This window comes from Nilaparvata lugens, chromosome 5 (assembly GCF_014356525.2).
Source record: "Nilaparvata lugens isolate BPH chromosome 5, ASM1435652v1, whole genome shotgun sequence".
NCBI classification, from domain to species: Eukaryota; Metazoa; Arthropoda; class Insecta; order Hemiptera; family Delphacidae; genus Nilaparvata; species Nilaparvata lugens.
In genome coordinates, this window is record NC_052508.1 from 68,940,674 (window position 1) to 68,967,868 (window position 27,195).

General features: G+C 33.6%; 2 protein-coding genes across 2 annotated transcripts; one reads left to right on the forward strand and one right to left on the reverse strand.

Moving 5' to 3' along the window:
• Window positions 1–3,817: 3,817 nt before the first annotated feature.
• LOC111054421 (60S ribosomal protein L44) lies at window positions 3,818–11,629 on the reverse strand. The gene is made up of 4 exons (XM_039429163.1): window positions 11,344–11,629; window positions 10,458–10,631; window positions 6,888–7,004; window positions 3,818–3,897 (listed from the first exon to the last, which is right to left on the reverse strand). Exons 1-4 carry the CDS (start codon window positions 11,344–11,346, stop codon window positions 3,877–3,879), a joined length of 315 nt encoding a protein of 104 aa, XP_039285097.1. The 5' UTR covers window positions 11,347–11,629; the 3' UTR covers window positions 3,818–3,876.
• Window positions 11,607–24,531, forward strand: LOC111054422 (mitochondrial import receptor subunit TOM40 homolog 1-like). The gene is made up of 6 exons (XM_039429162.1): window positions 11,607–12,169; window positions 14,165–14,427; window positions 15,577–15,682; window positions 17,852–17,983; window positions 19,914–20,093; window positions 24,226–24,531. The coding sequence occupies exons 1-6, from the start codon at window positions 11,977–11,979 to the stop codon at window positions 24,363–24,365; spliced, it is 1,014 nt and encodes a 337-aa protein (XP_039285096.1). The 5' UTR covers window positions 11,607–11,976; the 3' UTR covers window positions 24,366–24,531.
• Window positions 24,532–27,195: the final 2,664 nt, after the last annotated feature.

Sequence of the window (27,195 nt, forward strand, 5' to 3'; positions counted from 1 at the left end):
AGTGTCGTGCTGAGACACTTTAATTCTTGACCATTTTTGCAAAAATCAATGATGTTTCAATCCTGGATTTCATGAAAAATGCAAATCTCCCAGATTTGATTTATATTCTGGCTATTGATAGAGATTGACCTATCAAGTGTCGTGCTATGATATGAGACGTTTCGCTAAAATACAGGCTGTTATTCACTGAAACATAGAATCTTACCTCCTCTCTTAGAACAGAAAAATTATTCACCTTCAAATGCTTTTAACTTGAAAATAGGAGTGAATTTCGGCAATGTAATATTATTGTTCCTCTCGTCTAGTACCCTATTATTCCTGAGAGTTTGAGCGATTTTGATTCTTGACCATTTTTGCAAAAATCCATGATGTTTCATTCATGGATTTCATGAAAAATTCAAATCTCCCAGATTTGACTGATATTTGCACCATAGATGAAGCTTGACCTGAGAAATGTCGGAGCCAAATTTGGCACCCCCAGCTACTAAACAGGTTGAGTTATGAAGCTACAAACATAAAATTTTCAAATGGTCATATCTCATGGAAGGTACCTAAGGAATTTTGCAAATATGATTCCAGATTCGTGTTTCTCGCATCAAAGACCATAAGATCACAAAGTTGAAGCGATTTTCATTTCTCACAAAAAATTGATTGGTAGCATGGACTAACCATCGTGAACCACACTGGGACAAGGGGTATCTCAGATTTGGCTGAAATTTGCACCAGAGATAAAACTTGACCTGAGAAATGTCGGAACTACATTTGGCTACCCCAGCTACAATATTGGGTGAATTATGAAGCTAAAAACATGAAATTTTCAAATGGTAATATCTCCTGAACGGTTAGAAAATTTGCAAATCAGATTCCAGATTTGTGTTTCTCGCATCAAAGACCATAAAAATCGCTCAAACTTTTTGATCTTATTGTTCTTTGATGCGAGAAACACGAATCTGGAATCATATTTGCAAAATTCCCTACCGTTCAGGAGATATGACCAAATTTCAGCCAAATCTTGGATACTTCTTGTCTCAATGTGGTTCACGATTGCTAGTCCATGCTTCCAATCAATTTTTTGTGGAAAATGTAAATCGCTCAAACTTTGTGATCTTATTGTCTTTGATGCGAGAAACACGAATCTGGAATCATATTTACAAAATTCCTTACCGTTCATATGACCAAATTTCAGCCAAATGTGAGATACTTCTTGTCTCAGTGTGGTTCACGAGTCCATGCTTCCAATCAATTTTTTGTGAAAATTAAAATCGCTCAAACTTTGTGATCGTATGGTCTTTGATGCGAGAAACACGAATCTGGAATCATAGTTGCAAAATTCCTTACCGTTCAGGAGATATGACCAAATTTCAGCCAAATGTGAGATAGTTCTTGTCTTAGTGTGGTTCACGATGGTTAGTCTATGATTTTCATCAATTTTTTGTGAGAAATAAAAATCGATCAAACTCCGTGATTTCTTGGTCTTTGATGCGAAAAACATGAATCTGGAATCATATTTGCAATATTCCTTACCGTTCAGGAGATATGACCAAATTTCAGCCAAATGTGAGATACCGTACTTTTTGTTTCACGATGGTTTAGAGTTAGACCATGATTACAATCAATATTGTAATTTTATATTTTAAATATATTCAATATTGTAATTTTTTTCGTCTGTTTTCAGAATTCAAATGACGTAAATTATCTTGGAAACTCCGAAAGGATGGTCGGATTTGTTTGATTTTGGTACCAAATTAAAGTCTTACATTTGATGAAATTGAAAATAAAGATACATTATCAACTGAACTAAACACATATAGTATTTAATGTGTGTAAGCATTAATCCGTAATGCCTCAGTTACCACTTGCTGTTTTAACTTCCTGTTACATTTCTAAAATACAAATGAGCTCAGTAGTCACATAAATCATGAGAAATTTGAATTTCCCGCACAAATAGTGTAAATCATGAGAAATTTGAATTTCCCGCTCAAATAGTAAAAATAGTGAGAAATTTGAATTTCCCGCTCAAATAGTATAAATAATGAGAAATTTGAATTTCCCGCTCAAATAAGTAAATCATGAGAAATTTGAATTTCCCGCTCAAATAGTGTAAATCATGAGAAATTTGAATTTCCCGCTCAAATAGTATAAATAGTGAGAAATTTGAATTTCCCGCTCAAATAAGTAAATCATGAGAAATTTGAACTTCCCGCTCAAATAGTAGCTCATTTGCATATTAGAAATGACCAGATTTCTACCAGGGCATCAGAAACATGCAAGAGGTACACAAACTGGATCAGTGTTGCGGGTTGCCTATGCTTGCATTGGAAGGCGTTGAAAACCCTGCTACCTCTTCAAGTGTCTTGAATCCCTGTTACAGAATTAAAACCAACTAAAATACTACCAGGGCAACAGAAACATGCAAGAGGTACGGACTGATTTGAGCGGGAAATTCAAATTTCTCAGGATTTTTGTGACTACTGAGCTCATTTGTATTGGATGAGAATTAAAACAGCACAGCAGAAAAAAGCAACATTTTTCATGAATCCAAAAATTAATTAAAATCGCTAAAACTCTCAGCAATGATATAATTAATATTTGACGAGAGAAACAATATAATGTCATCACATTGGCGAAATTCCTTACCATTCAGGAGATATGACCATTTAAAAATTTCATGTTACGATGGTCATTTCCATGATCCAATCAATTTTTTGTGAAGAATGAAAATCGCCAAAACTTTGTGATCTTATGGTCTTTGATGCGAGAATCACGAATCTGAAATCATATTTGCAAAATTCCTTACCGTTCAGGAGATATGATCAAATTTCAGCCAAATCTGAGATACTTCTTGTCTGTGTGGTTCATGATGCTTCCAATCAATTTTTTGTGAAAAATGTAAATCGCTCAAACTTTGCGATCATAAAATGGTCTTTCATGCGAGAAACACTAATCTGGAATCATATTTTTTGCCAAATGTGAGATACTTCTTTTCTGTGTGGTTCACGATGGTTCAGGGGGTAGGGGTGGGGACTTTTGATATGTTTATCTCCTTACTACCCTTAACAGAACTGTGAGGTCAAAAAAATGTCTTCAAAACTTTTCCCTCTATAACCTTTCCTTGACTGGAGTAATTGTTCATTTCCAGAGAAACATAACCCTCAAAGTATGTCAATGAGTACAATTTTGATAATTTATAAATTTGTTAAAACTTCAAAATTTTATTGAATTTTAAGTCACCTCCATGGAATGGGTTATCCATGGAGGTGACATTTCCTCATTGTTCATTACAGAAAAACATAACCCTCAAAGTATGTTAACATAAAATTTAGAAATTGTGGTACCTTAATTTTTTTGGAAAGCAATACTTTCCTTACCCTTGATAATAGGACAAGGAAAGTAAAAAACTACTGATCAAAATTATTTTTTCTACAGGGACCATAAAAACCTCAATATTTTTCCAGGCCTCGGAAACCGGCCCTTGAATTCTAGCTCACTGCTTAGTTTATTTATAATGGCGATTTGATAAAAATACTATTCACCATCTCTTCTATGTGCATTCAAGTTGAGGATAACTTAAGCTGGACATTCCTACATATCAGTGACGGTGAACAATGAAAATAAAATTACCATAAGTAATTTAAATATAATTATATTTTTAATTGGACTATTCCCACTCAGCCCGGCCGAGCGAGTATAAACAATCCCATTAGAATTAATAATAATTATATTTTTATTGAGCAATGTCACTGTTGTGCAGGAATTCAGATTTATTTGATCCAACATACATTTTGTGGGGAGCTAGGCATAGAAAATAAAAATACCATTTAGACAGAATCGCCTAGATTTATTTTTATAAAATAAACAAAACTGGAAGTTTTCAGCTTAAAACTGGATCATCTGTCCCTGAAAAAAAAACGGAATGATCAGTCATAATAAAATACAAATGCAAATCAAACATTTTTATCAACATAAAACTAAATGATTCCATTACCTAACGCGAAAGTGGTGATTGTAATAAAATACAAAACATGCTTTAGTCAAGGATTTTTGAATAATAGTAATATACAGAGTGTTTCAGAAGTAGTGTCGAACATTTTAAGGTATTGTTCCTGGATGATAGGAGACTACAAATGTCGTATTTGAAGTGTCCAAAACTCAGCGGTTATCCTTATAGCTGCCATTTTGTTTTTTACACTTGAGAATTTTAAACTCAAGAACGAAATAATGTATTGATCTGAAATTTGGCATGAATATTTAAGCTACAAAAACTCAACTTTAAAAAATGAAAAATTTTCAAAATGGCGGCCATTTTAAATTGTTGACTGCAAATTTCACGAAGACCGTTCACTTTACAGAAAATTTACAAGAGACAAAAAAGTTAGCAAAATCTATCAAGATTTCAAGGATAGATTATTTATTAAGATTGGTCAAAGAATAACAGAGAAATTATTTTCTTCCATACTGCATGCATGCACAAGACAAACAAGATCAGCTGAAAAACATTGAAAATCGTATGCTATGTATGGCCATATGGAGCCATACCGAGTTTCAAAGCTTCATCTTAAATACAATTGGAATAAAAAATTCAAAATTGATGTTTGAATGGTGTAAAATGGACATGCATGCAGTACGAAAAAATTAATTTTTCTGTTATTCTTTGACTAATCTCAAAAAATAATAATTCCTTGACATCTTGATAAATTTTGCTAACTGTTTTATCTCTTCTAAATTTTCTGTAAACCGAAAGGTCTTTGTGAAATTTGTAGTCAACAATTTAAAATGGCAGCCATTTTGAAATTTACATCGAAAACGAAAATTTTTCATTTTTCAAAGTTGAATTTTTATAGCATAAATTAATATTCATGCCAAATTTCAGATCAATACATTATTTCGTTCTTGAGTTGAAAATTCTTAAGTGTAAAAAAAAAACAAACTGGCAGCTATAAGGATAACCGCTGAGTTTTGGACACTTAAAATACGACATTTGTAGTCTCCTATCATTCAGGAACAATACCCAAAAATGATCGACATTACTTCTGAAACACTCTGTACAAAAGTGAAAATACTGAAAGTATTACGGGGCTATTTTTCAATGTTAGTCATTGAAAAACATCTAGACTTATTACTAGGCTGTTTCTCTATTACCAAACAATTCCATCATCTTACTTATTATAAATTATCTTATAGCGGTTGGCACAACCAGCCTGAGACGCCACCCTCATGTTTTTATATCCACTTCACATAAAAATATAAGTACATTACTCTGGTTTGCGCACCCATGCAGACCATTCTCTAAAGATTTATTTGGCTTATTGCTTTTATTCTTGGTTAATATTGAAAATGAGTACATGAGTTTTTTACTTTGTAAATTGCATTTTTTTAAATAAATATATTTTGTCTATCTGTCTGTCTAATTAAAATTGGTTTGCTATCCTTGTCTATCATTAAACAAATCAGATAGCTCTATCCTTTTCCGAATCCGCACTGTTAAGGTAGGCGCACACAGATCATCATCTGACGGACGGCACGCATCGGACGATTAGATTTGATGCATTGTTTTCAATTGGAGTGCGCATACCTATACGATGCGGATACTCCAATTGAAAACAATACATCAAATCTAATCGTCCGATGACGATCTGTGTGCGCCTACCTTTACACCCAATTATCTATTGGCGATGGAAAAAATAAAAAACTACCAATATAATAATTATCAACATTTATAATTGATAAATATGACGATCTGTGTGCGCCTACCTTTACACCCAATTGTCTATTGGCTATGAAAAAAATAAAAAACTACCAAGATAATAATTATTAACATTTATAATTAAATCATAAAAATATGTTTTCTTGACTAATAAAATATATTTGATTATTATAACCAAGAATCAACATTAATACATTACATCAGATATACCGGAATCACTTCTAACAGAAGGCGGTAGTAACAGGAAATTGGCAACTCTGCCATTCTATAATTTTTGGTGACTATAAAAGTGAATCTTAATATAGTAGAATATTAATAATCAATCAAGTTTGGCACAGCGCACTTTCATGAGTCAATCATTATTAAGAAAATAAGTACAGTAATGATCCATCAATCATTATTAAGAAAATGAGTGATGATTCATCATAACCTTTCTTATCCCGCTTTATTACGGGCGATACGTTTTCAGACGAGTCGGCAGGGCACAAAGCTCTCAAATGGGGTAGGTGTTCGGGAATCAGCTGATAATCAGCCGATCGGAGAGCTTCCAGCCCTGCCGAATTGTTTGAAAACGCTTCGTGTACAATTGAAAGCATCAGTCATGTCTACATTGACTATGTTGATTGACTTATCAATCAACCTGCAGCTTGACAATCGATTAAAACATCAAACATACAAACCAATCTATAGGCTACTATAATAAAGGAAAGAACTGACTGATTGGATAGGAAAATTATGTTTGACGCATCACGTCTGAGCTGCTCAACTGATTAACTTGGAATTTTGCATCAAGATTCTAAATTAACCGAGGATGGTTATAGGCATATTTTCAATTTTTCAAGATACATCACGTCTAGTTTTCAGTTTGTAAAATAGACCCTTGCGGAGCACGGGTTACCTGCTAGTACTATAATAAAGGAAAGAACTGACTTATACACTTACGGGATAGAAAAATTATGTTTGACACATCATCACGTCTATAATGAACTTACTCAACTTGAAATTTTGCATCGAAATTCTAAATTAACCGAGGATGGTTATAGGCATATTTTCAATTTACCAAGATAACATTACTTCTAGTTTTCAGTTTGTAAAGTTTTGAAATAGACCCTTGCGGAGCACGGGTTACCTGCTAGTCATGAATAGAACAAATTATATGGGAAAAAAGGAATGATTTACTTACTTTCCTCTTCTTGTCGCCACCAAGTTCGAAATGTTTGCATCGCTTGAGAGGCACTTGCTTCCTGTACTTGCAGTCGGTACATTCCATCCTCAACACAATCTTTTTGGTAGTCTTAGCCTGAAAACAAGAAAATGAAAAATTTAAAATTGACACAACTAAAACGTTCCCAAGTAATAGCCGATAGTCCAGGCTGAGTGGATGCTCAAAACGTGGGTCTGATAAAATTTTACTATTGAACCAATTAAATTATTAAAATCTCTGGAGAGATGCGCACATCCCAATACTTCCACATTGGTAAATACTGAAATCCAGAAACTGTGAAATTCACGGAAAGAGACAATAAATTGCAATGGAAAACTACTGAAATAAAATAAAAGTGGAGACTTCCAACTCAAAAATAATAAAAAATGTTTTTCAGTAAACAAAAACAATTTGAACATTAGGATACTTTTTATATTTTCATTTATATTAAAAGCAGCCCTGAAGAAAAAGACATCATGGTACGTATTTTTCATTCAGTGTTACAATGATGTAAATAGATTAGGTGGATGTGACATATCTTGATTATCCTAGCAGCTTTGGTTAATGGGAAGTATTTTTGTAATTCATAGAGAATTAATCATTTTACTTATAAATAATTATGTTATTTTCAAGTAAATTTTACTGTATTACACACTTTTGGGAAACAGTTGAATATTACTTTCAATTCCCTATTTATTTTTTAATATATATTGCCGAATAGACAATATAGTTATAGGCCTAATATAATAATCAGTGATATCAATCTTTCTTTATCCAGCGCTACAGCCCTAGGTGAGCTTTGGCCTCCTTCACAACACGCCTCCATTCTTCCCTGTTCATGGCTCTTTCCTTCCATCCTCTCACCCCCATCTTTCTCAGGTCATCCATCACGTGGTCCACCCACCTGTTCCTTGGCCTGTTCGTCTGATGTGCAACTTGCTATTAAAAACTATTTTGGGCATTCTAGCCTCACTCATCCTCATCACATACCCCAACCACCTTATTCTTTGGGCCTTAATGAAGCGTACTATATTTTCTCAGATTAATTCTTCTATTTCTTCATTTTTTCTTATTCGCCATTGCTGCTCATTAATCTGAACGGGACCGTAAATTCTTCTTAGTATGGATCTTTCAAAGATTTTTAACGCATTTTCGTCAGCCATATTCATCACCCAAGTTTCTGCCGCATATGTTGTCACTGGACGCACCAATGTTTTATATATTGTTATCTTGGTGCTCCTGCCGACCAACTTACTTTTAAATAATCTAACATTGGCATAGTAGGCCCTATTAGCTGCTTGAATCCTTTCTTTTATATAAGCAGTTATATCAATATTGCTTGAAATAATATGAAGTTTGCCTAAACAAGCTCAGTCGACATTTGTAAGTTACATGTTTAAATCAGGAACGACAACGACTTAAGAGTGCACTGAAAATAAAATTTCTGTGGGAATAGGATAGAACTACATCATTCCAATGCATTCTTGTACAGTACCCGGCTTGGCCATGTTTAAATAATGTATTGACTGGGCTTAATGATACTTACTATGCATGGCATTCGAGTAATACCATGACAGAAACTTATTTTTAAGGCGATGGGAGAAATTTCGATTTAGCCGGTTATTTTAATATAGATTCAAATAATAAAATTTGGAGTAGAGTATTAAACTTATTTCAAACTGTATGCAATTTCCATTATTTGGCTCAGCTGCTGCTACAATTTTTTTATTGTATTTTATTTAATATTTTCAAATATCATATTTCATTTTTCTATTTGTTTCAAGTATGCTCAAATTCTTTACTTGTGTTATCCAATTTAGTTCTAATGAATAGAAAATAATATTTTCATTCTTAGGTTTTATTGTTCACGATTTTATAAATTTCTACTCAAAGGAATCACAATTTATTCATGTAATTTTGCATATGCCATACAAGAATGTAGCAGCCTAGTCATAAAGGGCCCCATCCACTTAAGGATTCGGCTCGCGAGCCCGGCTCGTTTCGGCTTGACGTTGAGGGACTCGCCGTGAATGAGGCGATTTCTCCCGAGCCGAGCCGGGCTCGAGCGGAGGCTCTGGCTCGGCTCGCTCGAGTGGATGGGCTCTCCCGAGCCGAGTTGGGCTTGTACACTCATTAATCTTTGCAAAACTTATTAAATTATAGTGATGAACTATTATAAATCCCAACACGAAACATGAAAAATAAATAAGGTCATATAAATTTCACTATTATAAGAGGTTTATAGTGAGGTTCACGTTATAATGGCTGTATAGGATTGACAATACTGTTGCTGTCCTTTTCTATCATACAACAAAACAGATAGCGCTATCTCTCTCTAGCTTTGCAATGTTGTCTGTTTGCCAGAATATTTTATTACTTTTGACAGTAACTGTACAAAAGTATACAAACAAATCTCAGCCGCCATTTTTTTCTTCACTCTATCAAAATACTTTAGTACACAAGCCGTATAATTGATTTAAAATGTATTTTTGAAACAATGAAATAATTTTTAGAATTTTTAGACATTACCGTATGAGAAACACAAATTAAAATACCTGAAATGACATTTAAAAAGTTGATAACTAACCATCCTAGACTTCATCCATGCTTCAGTTTAGCCTACCCGTATATGTTAGACCTACTCGTACCGGTAAAAATAGTATTGATTGGTTATTTTAGAATTATTTCCATTGAAATTACTTATTTTAAATAGGATTTCTATTTTTATATTATTATTAAAAGAAATTGGAATAGAATACCTACAAAATAACTTAATTTCTGTTGTTTTGAAATTCAGATTGGTGTATCACAGCTTTTTAAATAAGCCGCCATTTCAGGTTTGTATAAAAATAAAAATCAAATTTTTGAATCGAATTAAATATATATATATATTTTCTTGATTAATTTGACATTTAAATAATTGATTATTTTATCAAGGGAATGATTTATTATTAGATCGAATTCAATGGGTTGAATTGAGTAACAGCTGTGTAGCCTACACTTAGTGGCAAAATGGAGAGACTTAGCAACGTTTTTTTTCTTATCTTTCTTCACTGCCATTATAACATGGACCTCACAATAATAACTGGGATTACATGAAGTTCATTGGTTCCACTATCACCCTACTCAGGGTCAGTACGGTATTCTTATCTTGAACGATGAATTTATTTCCAGCATCACTTGGGCTATGTCATTGAAATGGAGATCTATAGGTCAATTTGTACATTTTTTGTAGTCTCTGTTCAAAATGTACATATTGACTGCTTAAATTTAATCACTATTGCATAAAAATGTGCATTTGAAAAAAAATGAAAAAGTTACGTTACTCATGATCCTCAGGTCCCAGGGACCCAAAAGCGTCATTTCACGAAAACAAAAAGTCAAGGGAGCACTAACACTTTACATCAAGTTCAAGTGGCTACTGAAATGAATTTATATGGGTCACAATAGACAGTAGAGAGAACACAAGCAAAATTATAACTAAAACAAAATTTCCCGGGTGTCTAGGACCCAGGGTCACGTCTCGAAGGTTAATCAAACGTGACTTACCTTCTTCCTGAAAATAGGTTTTGTTTGACCTCCAAAACCTTGCTGTTTTCTGTCGTAACGACGCCTACCCTGTGATGCATGCCTTTCCTTGGACTTCTTGTATTGTGTCACTTTGTGTGGCTTGTGTACTTTGCATTTTTTGCAAAAAGTACGCCTCTGTTTCGGAACATTCACCTATGAAAAAGTTCAAGAATATAGCATTGTAAAACTAATAGAATTCAAATTCAGATATTTGTAGTCCAAATTCTACAAAGTTAATAAAATGGCTTGTGTAAGCTATTTTTCAAATTCAATCAATTGGCAGAAAAAACGAAGTAACATTTTTATTTGCAGAACAAGAATACAGGAGAATGTATTCTTTAATTTTACTGACAGGTCCTATATATTTTCCATTAGAAGTTATACTGTATATCTACTGAAAGCATTCTCAGTTATGGAAAAAAACTAAGTATAAGTACCAACATTTTTTCTAATTTAATTAATTTCATAATTAAATAAATAAATTTTATTCTTATCCTATTTTTTTATAAATAATGTAAAAGGGTGCTAATATAATAATTATTCTAAGTATAACCAAGTTAGAAATCTATTATTGTTCCAAAGATTAATAAGTTAAGATATAATGAATGAGACCGAATTCGTAGATCATATTAAACACAATACATATTAAATTATGAAAAATCTTAAATTCAAACAATACTTTTAAAAATTCTACCTAACTAAAACATAACCTATAAAAAAATTGTGAGCAAACAATAAGTAATTTCACTTGGACAACTTTAAAAATTAGAGTGTAAACTTGTCAATAAATAGCTCAATTTTTTGGAATTAAAAGTTGATGTATAAAATGTAAGATTAATTATTTGTCAAACGATAAAAAACTCACCATATTTCTGTCTGTGAAACGTTACAAATCAGGAAAGGAAATTCTCGAACAGGAAACCAAGAGGGTTTTGCTATAGTTCACTGCCTCCTATATTCTGTAGCAACAAAGTTGTTAACAGTACTTTTCTAATTCTGAAATATTCTCCACGAAATATTTCTACCAACATATTTTATATAATTATAATTGAAAATAAGTATCGAAATGCATTTATCTTATCAATTATGAAAGAATTTCCATTTTTATTTTTATTTTCCACTGATGACATGATCAAATTGACAGTTCAATCGATAATCATCATCAAAACTACTTCCAACTTCCAAATTAATAATGCCCTCTAATAAAAGATTTGACTATTCAGCTCTGTAAATTATATGTTTTATTTGACAATTCTTTATTTTATTTTTATATTTGAAATATTCTTGAATTGAGTATTTTGTAAAATTAGGTTACGTATTTAGCAAGCACTGGTATTCCAGTGAGTTTTCCAGTTCAGGTGATGAATAAACAATGGTTGCCATCTGAAAACGTGTTTCAATAATGTTTGCATTTCATTGTAGTTAATAAATATTACGCGGCCTATTTAATAATTTGTTTGTTGTAAATTGAATTTCTGAGGTAAATTCTGGTGTAAAAATGGGTAATGTACTCGCGTCTAGTCAACCTGCCTCAAAAGACGTCTTTCCCAACCTACCACCTCTTCCTCCCATTGGTGATGTTAAGCCGGAGACGTTAAATGTCGAAACCCCTATAATTATTGAACCAAAATTGTACAATGAAAAAATTGAAAATCCTGGACCTATGGAAGATCTGCACAAAAAGTGTAAAGGTAATTATTAAGCTTATACTTATAAACAAATTACATTTTTAGGTTAGGTCACTCAGTACTCTACTGAGTACTCAGTAGTCTACTATGCAAAATTTCAAATTATCTATTAAATTGAATTAATAAGCTTTCTATTTAACAGATCATAAATAATTAATTTTTATTCTTTATAAATAAAATGTATCTAGGATTATTATTTCATAGGAAGTTACATTAATATACAGTATCTTATGTTAGGTACCTTCGATTTTATAGATCTATTCCTATTTATATATTATTGTATTTTGTTGCTTTTACCCTTTTTTCAAGTGAAGACAAGCGTGTTAGTGTAGAAAGCTAATAGATCAGTGCTTGCTTTTACTGTATGTAGTCTACATGCTTGTATGCTAGCAATGGTGTTGCTATTTGGCAAGCGACTCAGCCGGTGACTTAGCGAGATTTTGGCATTGGCGTAAGAAGCCAAATAATACATTTTAAAAGGCTCTTTTTGTACTTTTAATGTACAGATGTAAACTATTCCGTAACTATGATAATTTCTGCTTTATCCATTACCTGCACTTGTGGGATCGATAGCGTCATAATACTCAAGAGCAAGTATGTATCTCGGGCTACTCCAGTGTTATGGATGAACACGTCAAGTCGTCTGTCCCAGCTGCCTTAAAATCAGTCGTTAGTTCATGTCAGAGGCCCTGAAATCAATCAGTTGCGATCTGAAAACTCTGAGACCAGACCTGAGCCAGCCAGGTCACTTGATATTATTGTGTAAGCGTTTATCAAAATAACAAGGAACAACAAAAAAATTTACTTGTACAATGTATTTCATATTGGTCAAACAGACGACCTTACTTGCTTCAATTAATCATCTTCAGGACCTTCAAGAGTCTATAGTGAGGTCTACGTTTTAATGGCAGTTGAGAAAGATAGGAGAACTACGTTGCCGATCATCTGTCTTGTCAATGCCTTCTATTGAGAATAGCTGATACAGGTCTATTTATTTAATATTGAATGTTCATTCACGTTTAAATAATCAATTATATTTTATTAAGCAAAAAATCATATTTTCAAATAATTTTATAATTAAGATAGAATATTTTGTTAATTAATTAATATCGGGGCACCGAGCTTTGCTTGTTATTTATCTATTTATAAACAGAACATAAAACTGTTTCTTCCCTGAATTTTGATTTATACATTATAAATGGTCCAAAAAGTATGTTATGTTCCATACACTTGAATTCAGGTCTAATTTTTGTCCAAATATTTGAAAACAGAAAAGTTCTGATTTAGATTGTTTACAAATCAAATTGAATAACAAAATAACACTCACTAATCACTTGAAACTGTGAAATAATGATTAACTTTGAATATTATGATATGATGTCATGTCATCAATTCAGATTATTTTGATCGAGTCTATTAAAGTTTTTAGATTTCTCGCGAGATACGGTAAGCTGATTGATTACACAGCTGATCTCCCACACAGGCATACGCATCTTCTGTCATCAACAGACGACGAAATTATCATCTGTTTTCCAAGGATGAATTATCCTTCTCATGACCTTCAGCGAGTTTTCCCAGGAATGAGACCTATTGCAATCGAATTTTTATATCATAAACCTACTATGTTCCAAATTTCTTTAAAATCTTTAGAGCCGTTTTCGAGATCCGTTGGGCATAAATAACCATAAATAAATATAAATAACCAAATATTTACAGATATACAGAAATTGCTTGCTTAATATAATAGGATTAATTCTACATTGTTAAAATATGGTCTGGCAACAGAACAAAGCGAGAAAGAGATAGCGCTATTTGCTTTGTTGAATGATAGACAAGGATAGCAATACCATTGCTAATTAAACACTGCCATTATAACGTGGACCTCACTATAGTAATTGTGGCGTTGCTATGGACTTTACTTGGTTAGAATGTTTCTTTTACATTTGAGTTGATAGATTCTTGTAATATCATTAATTGTTATTCGTTTTTCTTTCTCAGATGTTTATCCAGTCAATTTTGAAGGAGCAAGAGTCTTACTAAGTCGAGGCTTTAGCAGTCATTTTCAAGTTTCTCACACGTTGAATCTAAGCTCAGTTACACCTTCAGGATACAGATTTGGAGCCACATTCATCGGCCCGAATGAAGTTAGCAACACCGAATCATATCCAATCTTGTATGGAGATGTTGATCCTAGTGGGAATCTTAACGCTAATATTGTTAATCAATTTGGAAAGCGGTTACGTTCAAGACTTCATACTCAGGTAAGCAAATGTGATTGTTTGGTTTCTTAGTTTTAGGTTGATTCTATTTCTCATCTATCATTCAATATAAAAAACATGTTATAACAGTCATTTCATAAAATCACTTCACTTATATGGATTACTTTATTCAAATTAATAAAAACAATATACAACTTGTAGTACCCTTTTTATTTAAAACAATTCAATGACTAGTTTCGATCTACTTTGGCCAAAAGTTGAAATGGTTAACTTAAAAATGGCCAAAGTAGATCGAAACTAGTTGAATTGTTTTAAAATGTTTTAAAAAAGGGTACTACAAGTTTTGTATTGTTTTTATTAATCAGTCTATTCATATCTTTGTTGTTTGAAAATCCATTAGGTTATATGGATCAGGGTTTCAAGAGAAACATTTAAAAAGGAGATAACTCAGATACGTAAAGAATTTATCATATGTATTGATTTTTAGTCAAGTGCGTTATGAGGGCGATGACGATAATGATGAATATGATTATAGTATAATGATTATGATCATATTCTTGATGATAATCATCTTAATCAATAATCAATATTATGATTAATATCTCATCATAATAGCAATCATAAACTCATAATCATCATCAACATCATCCTGATCAACAATCATTCTAATTATAATCACAATAATAATCGTCATTTAATTATTATTATCAGAATAATGATAATAATAATAATAATATCGTGTGACCTGACTGGCTCAGGTCTGGTGTCAGAGTTTTCAGGTCGCAATTGATCATTTTCAGGGCCTCTGACATGACCTAACGACTGCTTTTTAGGCAGCCGGGACCGACGTAATAACGTTTCCATCCGAAACACGGGAGTGGCCCAAGAAAAATATCTTGGTCGGGCTGGGATTCGAACCCGGGCCTTTGGATTACAAAGCCAGCATCTAATCCACTCGACTACGGCCACTCATATAGAATAATGATCATAATAATAATCATCCCGATCATAAACATCATAACCATTATCATCAGGATCACTTTGATCATAATCATCATACTCATAATAATTCATAATCACTATCATTATAATCTCAACGATTATCATCTTAATGAAGTAATTTTGAAACCATAAATTTTTTGATGTAGAACAGTTAATATTCTTTTAATAATATTTATGCTCTTATTACAGATCCAGGGTGGAAAGTATATGGTTACCCAAATTGTAAGTGACTACAAAGGAGACGACTATACAGCATCTTTAAGTGTAGGCAACCCAGATATCTTCAATGATACAGGTATAACTAGGCCTATATTGATGACTGAGGCTCAACTCACACTTATGCGACTGAGATCGAGAAGAGAGTCGACTCTAGTCGAGAGCATGTGTTTTCAAATGGTGACACTCAGACCAGTCGATTCTAGTCTCCGTGACGTCACCATTTGAAAACACATGCTCTCGACTAGAGTCGACTCTCTTCTCGACCTGAGTCGCGTAAGTGTGAGTTGAGCCGAAATGTGACAACTTTAGAAAATCAATTCTATTCTCATTGATACTAGACAGGTTTTGTAAAATGTTACATAATTTAGGATGATGGATTGTATGATTCATGGCTCATTGCAGATCACTCTTTTCAAAAAGTTGAAAATGCTTACTACTTTAAATCAGTACATTCTTGAATGTCTGAATCTCATCAGAGACAGAGCTATAGTGAGGTCTACGTTATAATGGCAGTGGATAAAGATAGAAGAATAGCGATGCCGATTCTCTGCATTAATTAATAATATTTCTACACTGTCTAAAACATCGTTGTGGACCTAGAAAAGGATAGTACCACCGGTTATGTCGAATGATAGACAAGGATAGCAAAACCAAAGTTGATCAAATACTGTCATTATAACGTGGATCTCACTATAGGAGTGCTGATACTCGTGGTGGGATACATGGCTCTGGAACCCGACAGACTCACCTTATCAACATGCCAAGATGCCGTTTAGCAAGGACTCAGAAGATTTATTCTTTCTTTGCATTCAAAATGTTCAATAAGCTGCCAGAGTGGGTCAAGGATAGTGGAAGTAATAGACGATTCCGAGCAGTTTTGAAATCTTTCTTGGTGGAGCATCCATTTTGTGGAGCCTGAGTGAATTTCTTGTTAGTGTGATGTCGACTTTCTTGTGACATGTATTACCCTTGATACAGTCTATCCAGCAATGACCTAGGATAAAACTAAAAACTAAAACTGATGTGACATACTACAAATAGTGCATTTGAAAAAATGAAAACTTGTGACATACGGCAATGCTCTAATCAAAATTAAATCACTGGACAAGCATTGAAGAATATCTATCATATTTTAATATCCTTATCCATTTTATTCTATTGATTTGCATACACTCTTGAGTTGTCACTGGAAAATATACCAAGAAGTTGCATTGTTCTCCTAGATGTAAAGCAAAACAATTCTATACAGATGGAATTGAATAGAGAGTGCATTTATTCAAATGCTAATTAATATATAATTATTATTTAACGAAAATCCTAAATGAATGCTGTTAATCACCTCGAAGACTTCTGCTACTGCAGACATTGACAACAGGGTTAACAGCTAGATGGAAATTCGATGAGAACTACTATCCAAAAATTATTTGCTAGCCCGGGAATCGAACCCGGTACCTCCCAATTGCTAGCTAAATTTCCTGACTAGCAATCGGGAGGTACCGGGTTCGATTCCCGGGCTGGCAAATAATTTTTGGATAGTAGTTCTCATCGAATTTCCATCTAGCTGTTAACCCTGTTGTCAATGTCTGCAGTAGCAGAAGTCTTCGGGTTGATTTACAGCATTTATTTAGGATCTTCGTTGAATAATAATTACAAAAAAATTCTAATATTAACCTCTGGTGGGAGATCCAATTGAAATATTTCCTCCTTGAAAGATAGATCGACTCTGCCTCACAATGATCTATTGTTAAGTGGGAGAAATTCTAGATTTCACATCCATATAAAATCCAGCCATACGAGTTTTAAGGCCTTTTCTATAAAGTTTTATAACCATTTACCACCAAATGTTCGAGGTTTGACGCTCAGGGAATTTAAACTAAGAATTAAGAATTTTTTATAAAAAACTGTTTTTATAGTGTGGATGAATATTTCAATGTTAACATGGAGTCTATCTAGATTTCAGGTAATTGCTATTGTTGTATGATCTCTAATATAGTTTGTAATATTGACGTGGCCGATACAAATTGTAAAGTGTTTGTCTGTGGCAATAAATTGATTTGAATTGAATTATATATATAATTTATTAGCTATTGTTATGAATTATTTGATTATCTCACTTTGGAAGATTTAGCTTTCTGAGAAGCTCCAGGAATTCAGAAACCCACAAACATTGTACGGTTTAAATTGATGTCATTGCAGTTCCTGTTACTTAATTATGTTATTCAATTTTTTTCTATTGTGTTTGCAGTTCTTCTTGCCGGTCAATACCTGCAATCAGTTACTCCACAATTAGCTTTAGGGGCTGAGCTGGCTTACCAACGGTCACCACATATTCCCGGCAACCAGTTGGCTTTCTTGTCGGTCGGTGCCCGTTACACAGGTAAGCACCATTTTTTATCCATTCTTTCTCATCATTTCATTTATGAAGAAAATATGTATCTACAGAGATGTTGATCTGATGCCCGGTTGCAGAGTCGTTACATAAAATCAAACATAGCTATGTGAGACATAGTTTAAAATCACTGACATAAATGGTTGGTGGTTGCACAGTCGTTTGCCGAGGCCTATTTAGCTATATCTCGAATTAGCATCATACATAAGTCACACTGCAGCTCGATTCACTTTTTTCCGTACATTTCCGTACATGCTTCTATCCAAACAATGTCTTGGCATAGGGAAAATTTTCAATCGACATCACTGTGAACAGACCTAAAAGACCTCACATAATATTGATAAACAATATGGCTTTTGACGAGATTTCTCACCATATTTAGCGATTTGGAGGTTATAAACAACTTCAAAAAATAGGGAGAGAAAAAAATTTACTCATATACAGATGGTTTTTCGTAAACATCTTTCAAAAAAGCTATCAAAACCTCCAAAATGCATTTGGCAGGAGTAGATATTGGATTTAACAGCATGACTAACAACGGGCCCATAACTTAACAGACCGTTTTTAGCTATTGGAGACATAAATAAGTTCTTTTTGACGACTGAGCAACGAAATCATGACTGTGTCCAATTGGGCGTTTTTAGTTATATGGGAGCCTTAGTTTACTTTGACATCTGTGCAACGGAAAGTGAATTTATGGCTTCATAAATGAGTTAACCGCCTGTTTTTAACTTTATGTGACGACTCTGCAAACGGGCATGAGTGTAGTTGGTATACAAGCGTAAAATTAATTGAAAATAGGAACTAAGTTGATATTTTATATTGAAAAATAATTAAATGGATTACACGAATGTTTTTGCTGATTATGCCTAAATTAGTAAGTTTCTTGTGCGAGAATAATGTGGACCCGTAAACAATTCATCAAATTTAACGAATACTTTATAAATAAGTATAAGTATTGTGCTAGGTTAATTGTCTACATTATGTCGTATCATTTCGACTGACTTAGTAGTGGTGCTATTTAAGACTCAACTCACACTACCTCGACTCGAATCGTACGAATCCAGTCGAGGATACTCCAGTCTCTCGACCTTACGACTTTCTTGCTCATTGTCACTACTTTAGTTCCATGCTACTCCATTTTCTAACCCTACTCTATTAAAAATATAAGATCTAATTCGTCACTACTTAGCATGTAACAAATTCTATAATAATTATTATGAATATATATATATATATTATATATATATATATATATATATATATTATATATATATATATTATATTGTCTTATCTCATTCTTATTATTGTCTTATCTAAAATGATAAAACATCACTTTCATAAAACATAACCTCACTTTCGTTGAAAATGCACGGTACTACGCAACTCAAGTCGAAGCTCGGCCAACATGTCGAGTCGACGCTCGACTCAGTTTCACAGTTGTGAGGTCGCGGAGACTAGAATCGACTGGTCTGAGTGTCACCATTTGAAAACACATGCTGCGTCGAGAATATTCTGTCTCTTCTGCAGTCTCTTCTCGACTTGAGTCGCGTAAGTGTGAGTTGAGCCTTCCTAATATTATTATCATTCAGGTTTTTCGGAAAGTGAGGTGCAAGCAATAAGCTTGCATTTTACGAACATACAAACGATAAATGAAACCAGATAACGATGGATTCCCACACAGCTGTCAAAATATAATTTTCACAAGAACTACGTGAATTATTCCCTTTCAGACCGGCTGATTAAGTATCAATAATCACAACTTATAGGAATTATATTTTCACTGTCACTGATGTGTGCTAATTCAGCTTAAAACTGTAGGTCATATGGGCATCGTCAGAGTATTTTAGTATGCAGTTTGTTTTTTATTTGTAATGTGTTATTCATTTAAATATTTATTATGTTTTGAATATTTCAGGTAGCGACTACTCGTGCAGTGGGACGATTGGAGGCAACGGCCTCCATTTATGTTTGTACCAGTACGCCAGCGAGCAGCTGCAGTTTGGTGTTGAACTCGAAACCAATGTACGGCTGCAGGAGTCGGTTGCGTCGATAGGTTATCAAATTGATATTCCTAGGTCAGAGTTTTCTTTCAAAGGTCAGTTCGGTTTTCTTCACATTTCAATTTTAATATGAATCTACAGAGTTTCTGATAAGTCACTCCCTATTTTTATACAGCTATAATTTCTCTATTTTTGAACCAATTCTGTTAGAACTAAATTTGTTACATAGAGCACTCCTTGAGGTTGTGTTTAACACCAATTTTCATTTGTTTCAGTTTGAAAATGCCCCCTCTCTTGACTGTGGAAGAACGAGCCAAAATAGCAGCTCGTTATGAGGTCTGGGAATATGTAGTGCTAGTACAAAGGTGGTGAAGGGCTGAACGAGGGATCCATGCAACACTGGATGCAAAAACACTGAGATCTTTCTTAAGAATCGTTGCAACAGAGTAGCGTGAAAGGCCATTTCACGAGATCCTTGACGCAGTGATTTCTTAGGGCTCCTCATGAACATTTCACGAACTCTGTCAACATTCTCTGCTGTCCTTGACGTTGATGGTTAAAATCACTCCCTGATTGTCTTTCATCTGCGACATTCTCTGTTGTTAGTAATTTGGAGTGGCAATTTTCATTTTTGTATCCAGTGTTGCATGGATCCCTCGTTCAGCCCTCCACCACATTTGTAGCCTACTATCACCACAGATCCCCAGACCTCATAACGAGCTGCTATTTTGCTCGTTCTTCCACAGTCAATAGAGGGGGCATTTTCAAACTGAAACAAATGAAAATTGGTGTTAAAAACACAACCTCAAGTAGTGCTTTATCTAACAAATGTAGTTCTAACAAAATTGGTTCATGAATAAAGTACTTTATACTTTAAAGTATAAAAATATTTATAAACATCATTAAAATCGAAATATTTAACATCATTAGAATCGATGATTCATTCGCTGTATAAAGTATAGCTGTATAAAAATAGGGAGTGACTTATCAGACATTCTGAATTATAATACGATTATTATTATTATTATATTTTTGTTGTGTGAAGCCACAAATTCTGAGCGGTGCTCAAGTGGCATACAACATGTCATTTTTAGAATGGAGTCACATGAATGCTCTAAAACACTCCTCAATGGTATAAGGACAAGCCTCTACCAGTGTTCTAATTATCTTTGAAACAAATAACTTATAGCTGCTACACAGCCTTATATCCTCGGGAATGCAATTAAAACACTTGAGTCCTGAATAATACGGTCCCTTTTCGAGAAGAGTCAGTCTATGGATAGGGAACTGGAATAATCCTGTATTTTTACCTCGTGTTTCATAAGTATGACAAATTCGGTTAGCAATAAAAATATTTTTGTTTTTGAACACAAACGAAACAACTTCAAGGAAGTATATCGCTGGAACTGTAAGTAGTCGGAGTGCCTTGAATATGGTCTTACAGGAGAAAGATGGACCCACTCCCCCCAAAATCCGAAGTGCTTTTTTCTGCATTTTTAAGTTTGTGTTGAATTCTTCCAGCCCCCCAAAACAAAATACTAAATCTAATAAGTGAAAGAAAATACCCATGGTAAACCTTTAGAGCTGTCTTGAGATTTGAATTCGACTTAACAGTCCTCAGAGCAAAGAGAGCATGGTAAAGCCTTTTCTGGAGTTTCTCTATGTGACCATCCCACTTCAAGTTTGCCTGCAATTCAATCCCCAGAAACTTTGTCTTATCAGTAGCAGGACACTCCCATCCCACAATAGCTGGATCATTCTCATTACCTCTCATAGAGAACTTGATAAAATTTGTCTTGCTTAGATTAAGCTTCAAGGAATTATCATAAAACTACCATTTATAATTTACTAAATTACCATTAATAAGAGAAGACTTGGAGAGAGTAATAGGACTAACTCCGCCTAATAAATAGAATGTTTATTTCATTTCATCCCAAATTTATTTATTTACTAGTAGGTATTCTTGCTCCGCAAGGATATAATTAAAAACGTGACAACATGATGTGTTATTTGTAATATTTTTCAATGGATATTGCTTGGCTTTGGATTGTAAAATAAAGTCTTCCGACAGAATAATAGTATTAGGCCCGCCGCAAAGTAGACCCACGCTAATCCACGAAAAGCAACCCACGCCGTGGGATGTTTTGTAAACCATTGCTAAGATTCTCCAGACAACTGTATAATACATGCAATGAATAATCCACTTGTCAGCTGATTGATTATGAATAATTCTATAGCAATGGTTTAAAAAACATCCCACGGCGTGGGTTGCTTTTCTTGGATTAGTGTGGGTCTACTTTGCGGCGGGCCTTAGGAACTGAACTTTCAACTGATTGTATGTTATGTGGGATCTGTTGTGCTGAAATATGAGTAATGGTATATTAGATTAAACTTTGACGTGTCATATACTGCGGGATCGTTGCTCCCTTAATGCAGTTCAATAATTGTGACGAACAATAAAAGTAACGTTTTTGCGGTTAGCCTATTGTCCCAATGCCTTATGAATCATAACATGTTATAAGAATAAGAAAATTTTAAATGATGAATAAATATATTATTGAACCATTTATTATTGAAATTTCACTATTACAAAATCGAAAACCTGAATTTACATATTACCTGACCCAGAATATGGTTTTTAAAATGCATAATGCATAATTTTGTTACGAGCAAATTGAATCAGATTGGATTTTCAAATGTACCGCCATAAAAACACCACAAAATGGCCGCTCCATAAGGAAAACGGGTGTCTTGACCTGGTTTTTATATACCTTGCTCTCTCGGACCCAGCAAGCTGAACACCCAAACTCAGCCCATTCATCAATCTCTGACCTCAAAAATGATGCACTGTTATGCACCACTAACAAGTTAGTACTCTGCTCATTGAATGATGGATGGATCACTGATATTCAGTATTGCCAGCAAGGTAGAAGAGTTCACAGTACCATCCTACAATGACCAAATGAGTTGCTTTATCTCGACGATGTTGTAGAGACTCCAATGAAAATAGATCCCTTAATTACTGAGTTGGGGACGCCAGGGGACATGACCTACCAAATCTTTCAATTTATAAGAACCTCAGCTTGTTCTGCTGTCTTTCAATGACCTGAACAGTTTGGCTTGAGTGAGTGAGGACTCCTAACCATGGATCCATACTCCAAAACGATCCTCACCAGGGCCTGATAGACACTCATGTATGGTTACAATATTGGTGAAGTCAGCTGCATTTCTCAATACATTTCATTTCTATAATATTGATTTTCTCTCATCAGAAACATGGTAATATTTATAAAATACCATACATTATGAGTAAAACTCATCCAACCTATGAAAGGGTTTAGTATGTATCAAAAAGAGATCTTTTGAACAGTTATATACTAAGTAATTTTACTAAATTTCCAAGGTCCATATGCTAACACTATGTTCAATGCTAAACCACGTTTACTTATAGATATGGTTACATTCATCATAATGTGTTTCATACGGGGTTTAAACGAACAGCTGACATTTCTCCGTTTCAACCGAGTATCTGCATAGGGGCCTAAGTTTATTGACGACTTTTGCAGTGTTCATGCAAATTCTATACTATTAAACAAGCAATTTTTCTTATATATGTTTATATAATATCTGTATGTGGATCTCGAAAACGGCTCTAACGATTCTCACAAAATTTGGAAGAAAGTAGGTTTATGATATAACAATTCGATCGCACTAGGTCTCAACCCTGGGATAACTCGCTGAAGGACATTAAAAGGATAAATACGTCCTTGGAAAAAACAGCTGGAAATTTTGTCGTCTGTTGATGATGGGATGGGAGTGAGTGAGCGAGTGCATGTGTGTGGAACTGAGACAAAATTATGACTCAGCTGTTGAACTTTTGTAATCATTCAATCAGTGCCGGTTAAATTTTAATCCTGATAAATTCCAGTAGAACCAATCTGATAAGCTATCTTCTTGAAATGGTCTTCTCTGATTTGAATTAGAATTTAACATGCTTTTGTGAGAGACATTTTTGCATTCCTCTAGGAATCAATCTCAATCCACTGTGATTAGAAAGAACCTTTCTGTATGAACTATAAATATATTATAATTTCTTCTTTCGTAATAAATTTCATATGCTTTTGTACTCCAGACCGGAGCTCGGTGCCCCGATATTTATTTCTTAACTCGTTACTTTAATTTATAATTCCTGTTATAAACATTACTAATAAACTTTTTATTTTGCAGGGTTGGTTGACACAAACGGCAATGTTGGCGCGGTGTTAGAGAAAAAGATTCTACCTCTACCATTCACCTTCGCTCTAAGCGGGTTAATTAATCACACTAAGAATAATTTCAAACTTGGAGTAGCCTTTATAATCGCCTAAGTGTTGCATTTGTGAATTGTTTGGACATTAATGTTTGTTCAACATTAGCACGAGCGATGCTCAGAATTTAGTGCAAGTCTAGATTGTTGTTCCTCGTCAATGTTGGTTATGATAACTAAGTTTTTGTATGTACATAAAATCAAACAAATTATTACGTTACTCTTCAGTTTCTTTTTTCATTTTCCTCTGTTTTTATCTTATTTTATAGCTAAACTTCTGTTCATTCACTGGATACTACTTACTCGCATTGCAATAATATTGACCTTGAATTAATTTAATTTCGTTACATTAATTTTCTTGTTGAATTGTAATGTTCTCATAGAAAAATATCGAATACAATTCTGTAGGCTAAACACAAAAGTAGAAAATAAATTTAAGTAGAAGAAAATTTAAAAGTTTTAAAGATAAAGTGGCACGTCGCAAATTGAAGGAACATTGAGTTATGATAGTTTTGTGAGGACTCTTAGGTTATAGCACAGAATTACAAGAGAATTGTAACAGAATTATAGGAGTTTTCTCTGGTTATAGGTATATTCCTTTCTAAGGTAACTTACCTAACCTACCAAGTATATCTTATATCTACACACTTGTCGGTTCCTAATAATTATCGTGGGTAGAACTGACATTCCCCTCTCACTTTTGCACATTCTATAAATTAGAGTTTTAAACTACAATCTTCACTTTCAATTAACACTTCTGGTCAGATGCCAGTCAGCCTATTCTAAAAATATTCATCCAATACAGTGATTTTTACTGTTACTCCAGTTATGTTTGTAAATCAATGAAGATATTCAATTTGCTGATGGAATTTCTCTCATATGTAGGCCCTTGATTACCAATCTTTATTGATATTAGTATATTGTTTTGTGGTATTTAATATAGTACAATAATATTGAAAAGGTTTTGTTCAATCTATTCAAAAACGAATTTAAATAGTGCACCTATTATAATTTCTATACCACGTACACTTGAAGTGGAAAGCATGTACAGTAGTTCTTGTCCAGATTTGAATATTGCAATAATAAACCTAGAATCCTTACTTGAGGTTTGGATAAATTACTTACACAATTATTATAAACAATCAACAATACACACAAAATAAAACCAACTATTTTTCAAATTTGATTTAGAATGAACACAAATTGGCTATTTTAAAATATAATCAACCAATTTTAAACCTAAGCCCATCAGCCGCTAGTCTACTTCCATCACATTAGTAAACCTCTAAGCCCCGGTGCAAATAGGAACAAATTTTAGAATAGAAACTAGTAAACCAATTTTTAATAATTGAGGAGATAATAATAAATTCGTCAGTTTACCTCAATATTGTGCTTACTGTAACACTATTATTACCGGTATTAGTTATCATAGACAGATTTCATGAATTGAATAGATGTTACCTGATAGGTAGTATGCTAGTAAAATTGTCGTTAATAGAAATGATAGACTATTTCTATCTATAGTCAGCATAAATATTCGTCAAAATATATCTTTCTTGGTTATTAGTGGAGAATGTTAGATATATAAATAAATAAAAAATATTACTAGCAAATACAATAGCAGATTGAAGTTTGATTTGTACACTACAGTGACAGTGAATATAATTCACACGAATATAATTGTAATTAAATATAATAGGACTATTCCCACTCGAATGAGTCGAGTTCCCAGTCGAGTGAGTATGAATAACACCATAAGAACTTATGGGAATTATATTGTCAGCTTGATGCGTTTTATTGTAAAGTTAAAACATAATATTAATAAACAGTCATTATATATAAAGATATTTTATGGTAATAAAAATTATATTTGGAATAGAATGTATTCTATTTTATGTGAGAAAAAAAGAATATTTAGCTATTTTATAGCTCGGTATGCATGATAAGCCCTCAAATTTGGAAATGTAAGGCTGGTCACACACCGATTAGTCAAGACAAGACTAGTCACGTTTAGTCGCAATAATGACGCATCACACACTGATTAGTCATTGCAATTAGACATGACTCCATAAGCAACCATGTGAAGTATTGTGTTACTAGTCTTGTCTTGACTAATCGGTGTGTGACCGATTAGTCATTGCAATTAGACATGACTTCATAAGCTACTATGTGAAGTATTGTGACTAATCTTGTCTTGGCTAATCGGTGTGTGACCAGCCTAAGAATGAAGCAAGTGTACGACGATATTCGCTAATATACGACGATATTTTATTCGCTAATGCAATAAACTATCAAAATGTATGCAGAAGTACTGTGTACTACTTTCCAATAAAATTATGATGAGTGATTTCATCCATAATGCTTGAAAAATAAAATGATGCAGTAATTCATCTAGTATGATTTTTGATGGAAGCTCATGATATCACATAATGTTATACTATTGTAAACTGTTGAAGAGATGAAACAATCTATTCATTTATTGACTGTTTTGTATTTTGATAACCTTTCCTCATTTCCATTTTTACTTTCCTTACCCTGTTACCATAGGTAAGGAAAGTACTGCTTTCCAAAAAAAAGGTACCCCAATTTCTATACGTTTCAAGGTCCCCCGAGTCCAAAAACATGATTTTTGGGTGTTGGTCTGTGTGTGTGTATGCCTGTGAACACGATACCTCCATTCCCAATTAACCGATTGACTAGAAATTTTAAACTTAAGGTCATATACTATGAGGATCCGACAATAATAAATTCAATTCAAAATGGCGGAAAATGACAAAAAAAAACATATTTTTCACGGTTTTCTCGAAAACGGCTCTACGGTAACGATTTTCTTCAAATTTATACTCTGGATAGCTATTTATAAACCTTATCAACTGACATATTAAGTCTCA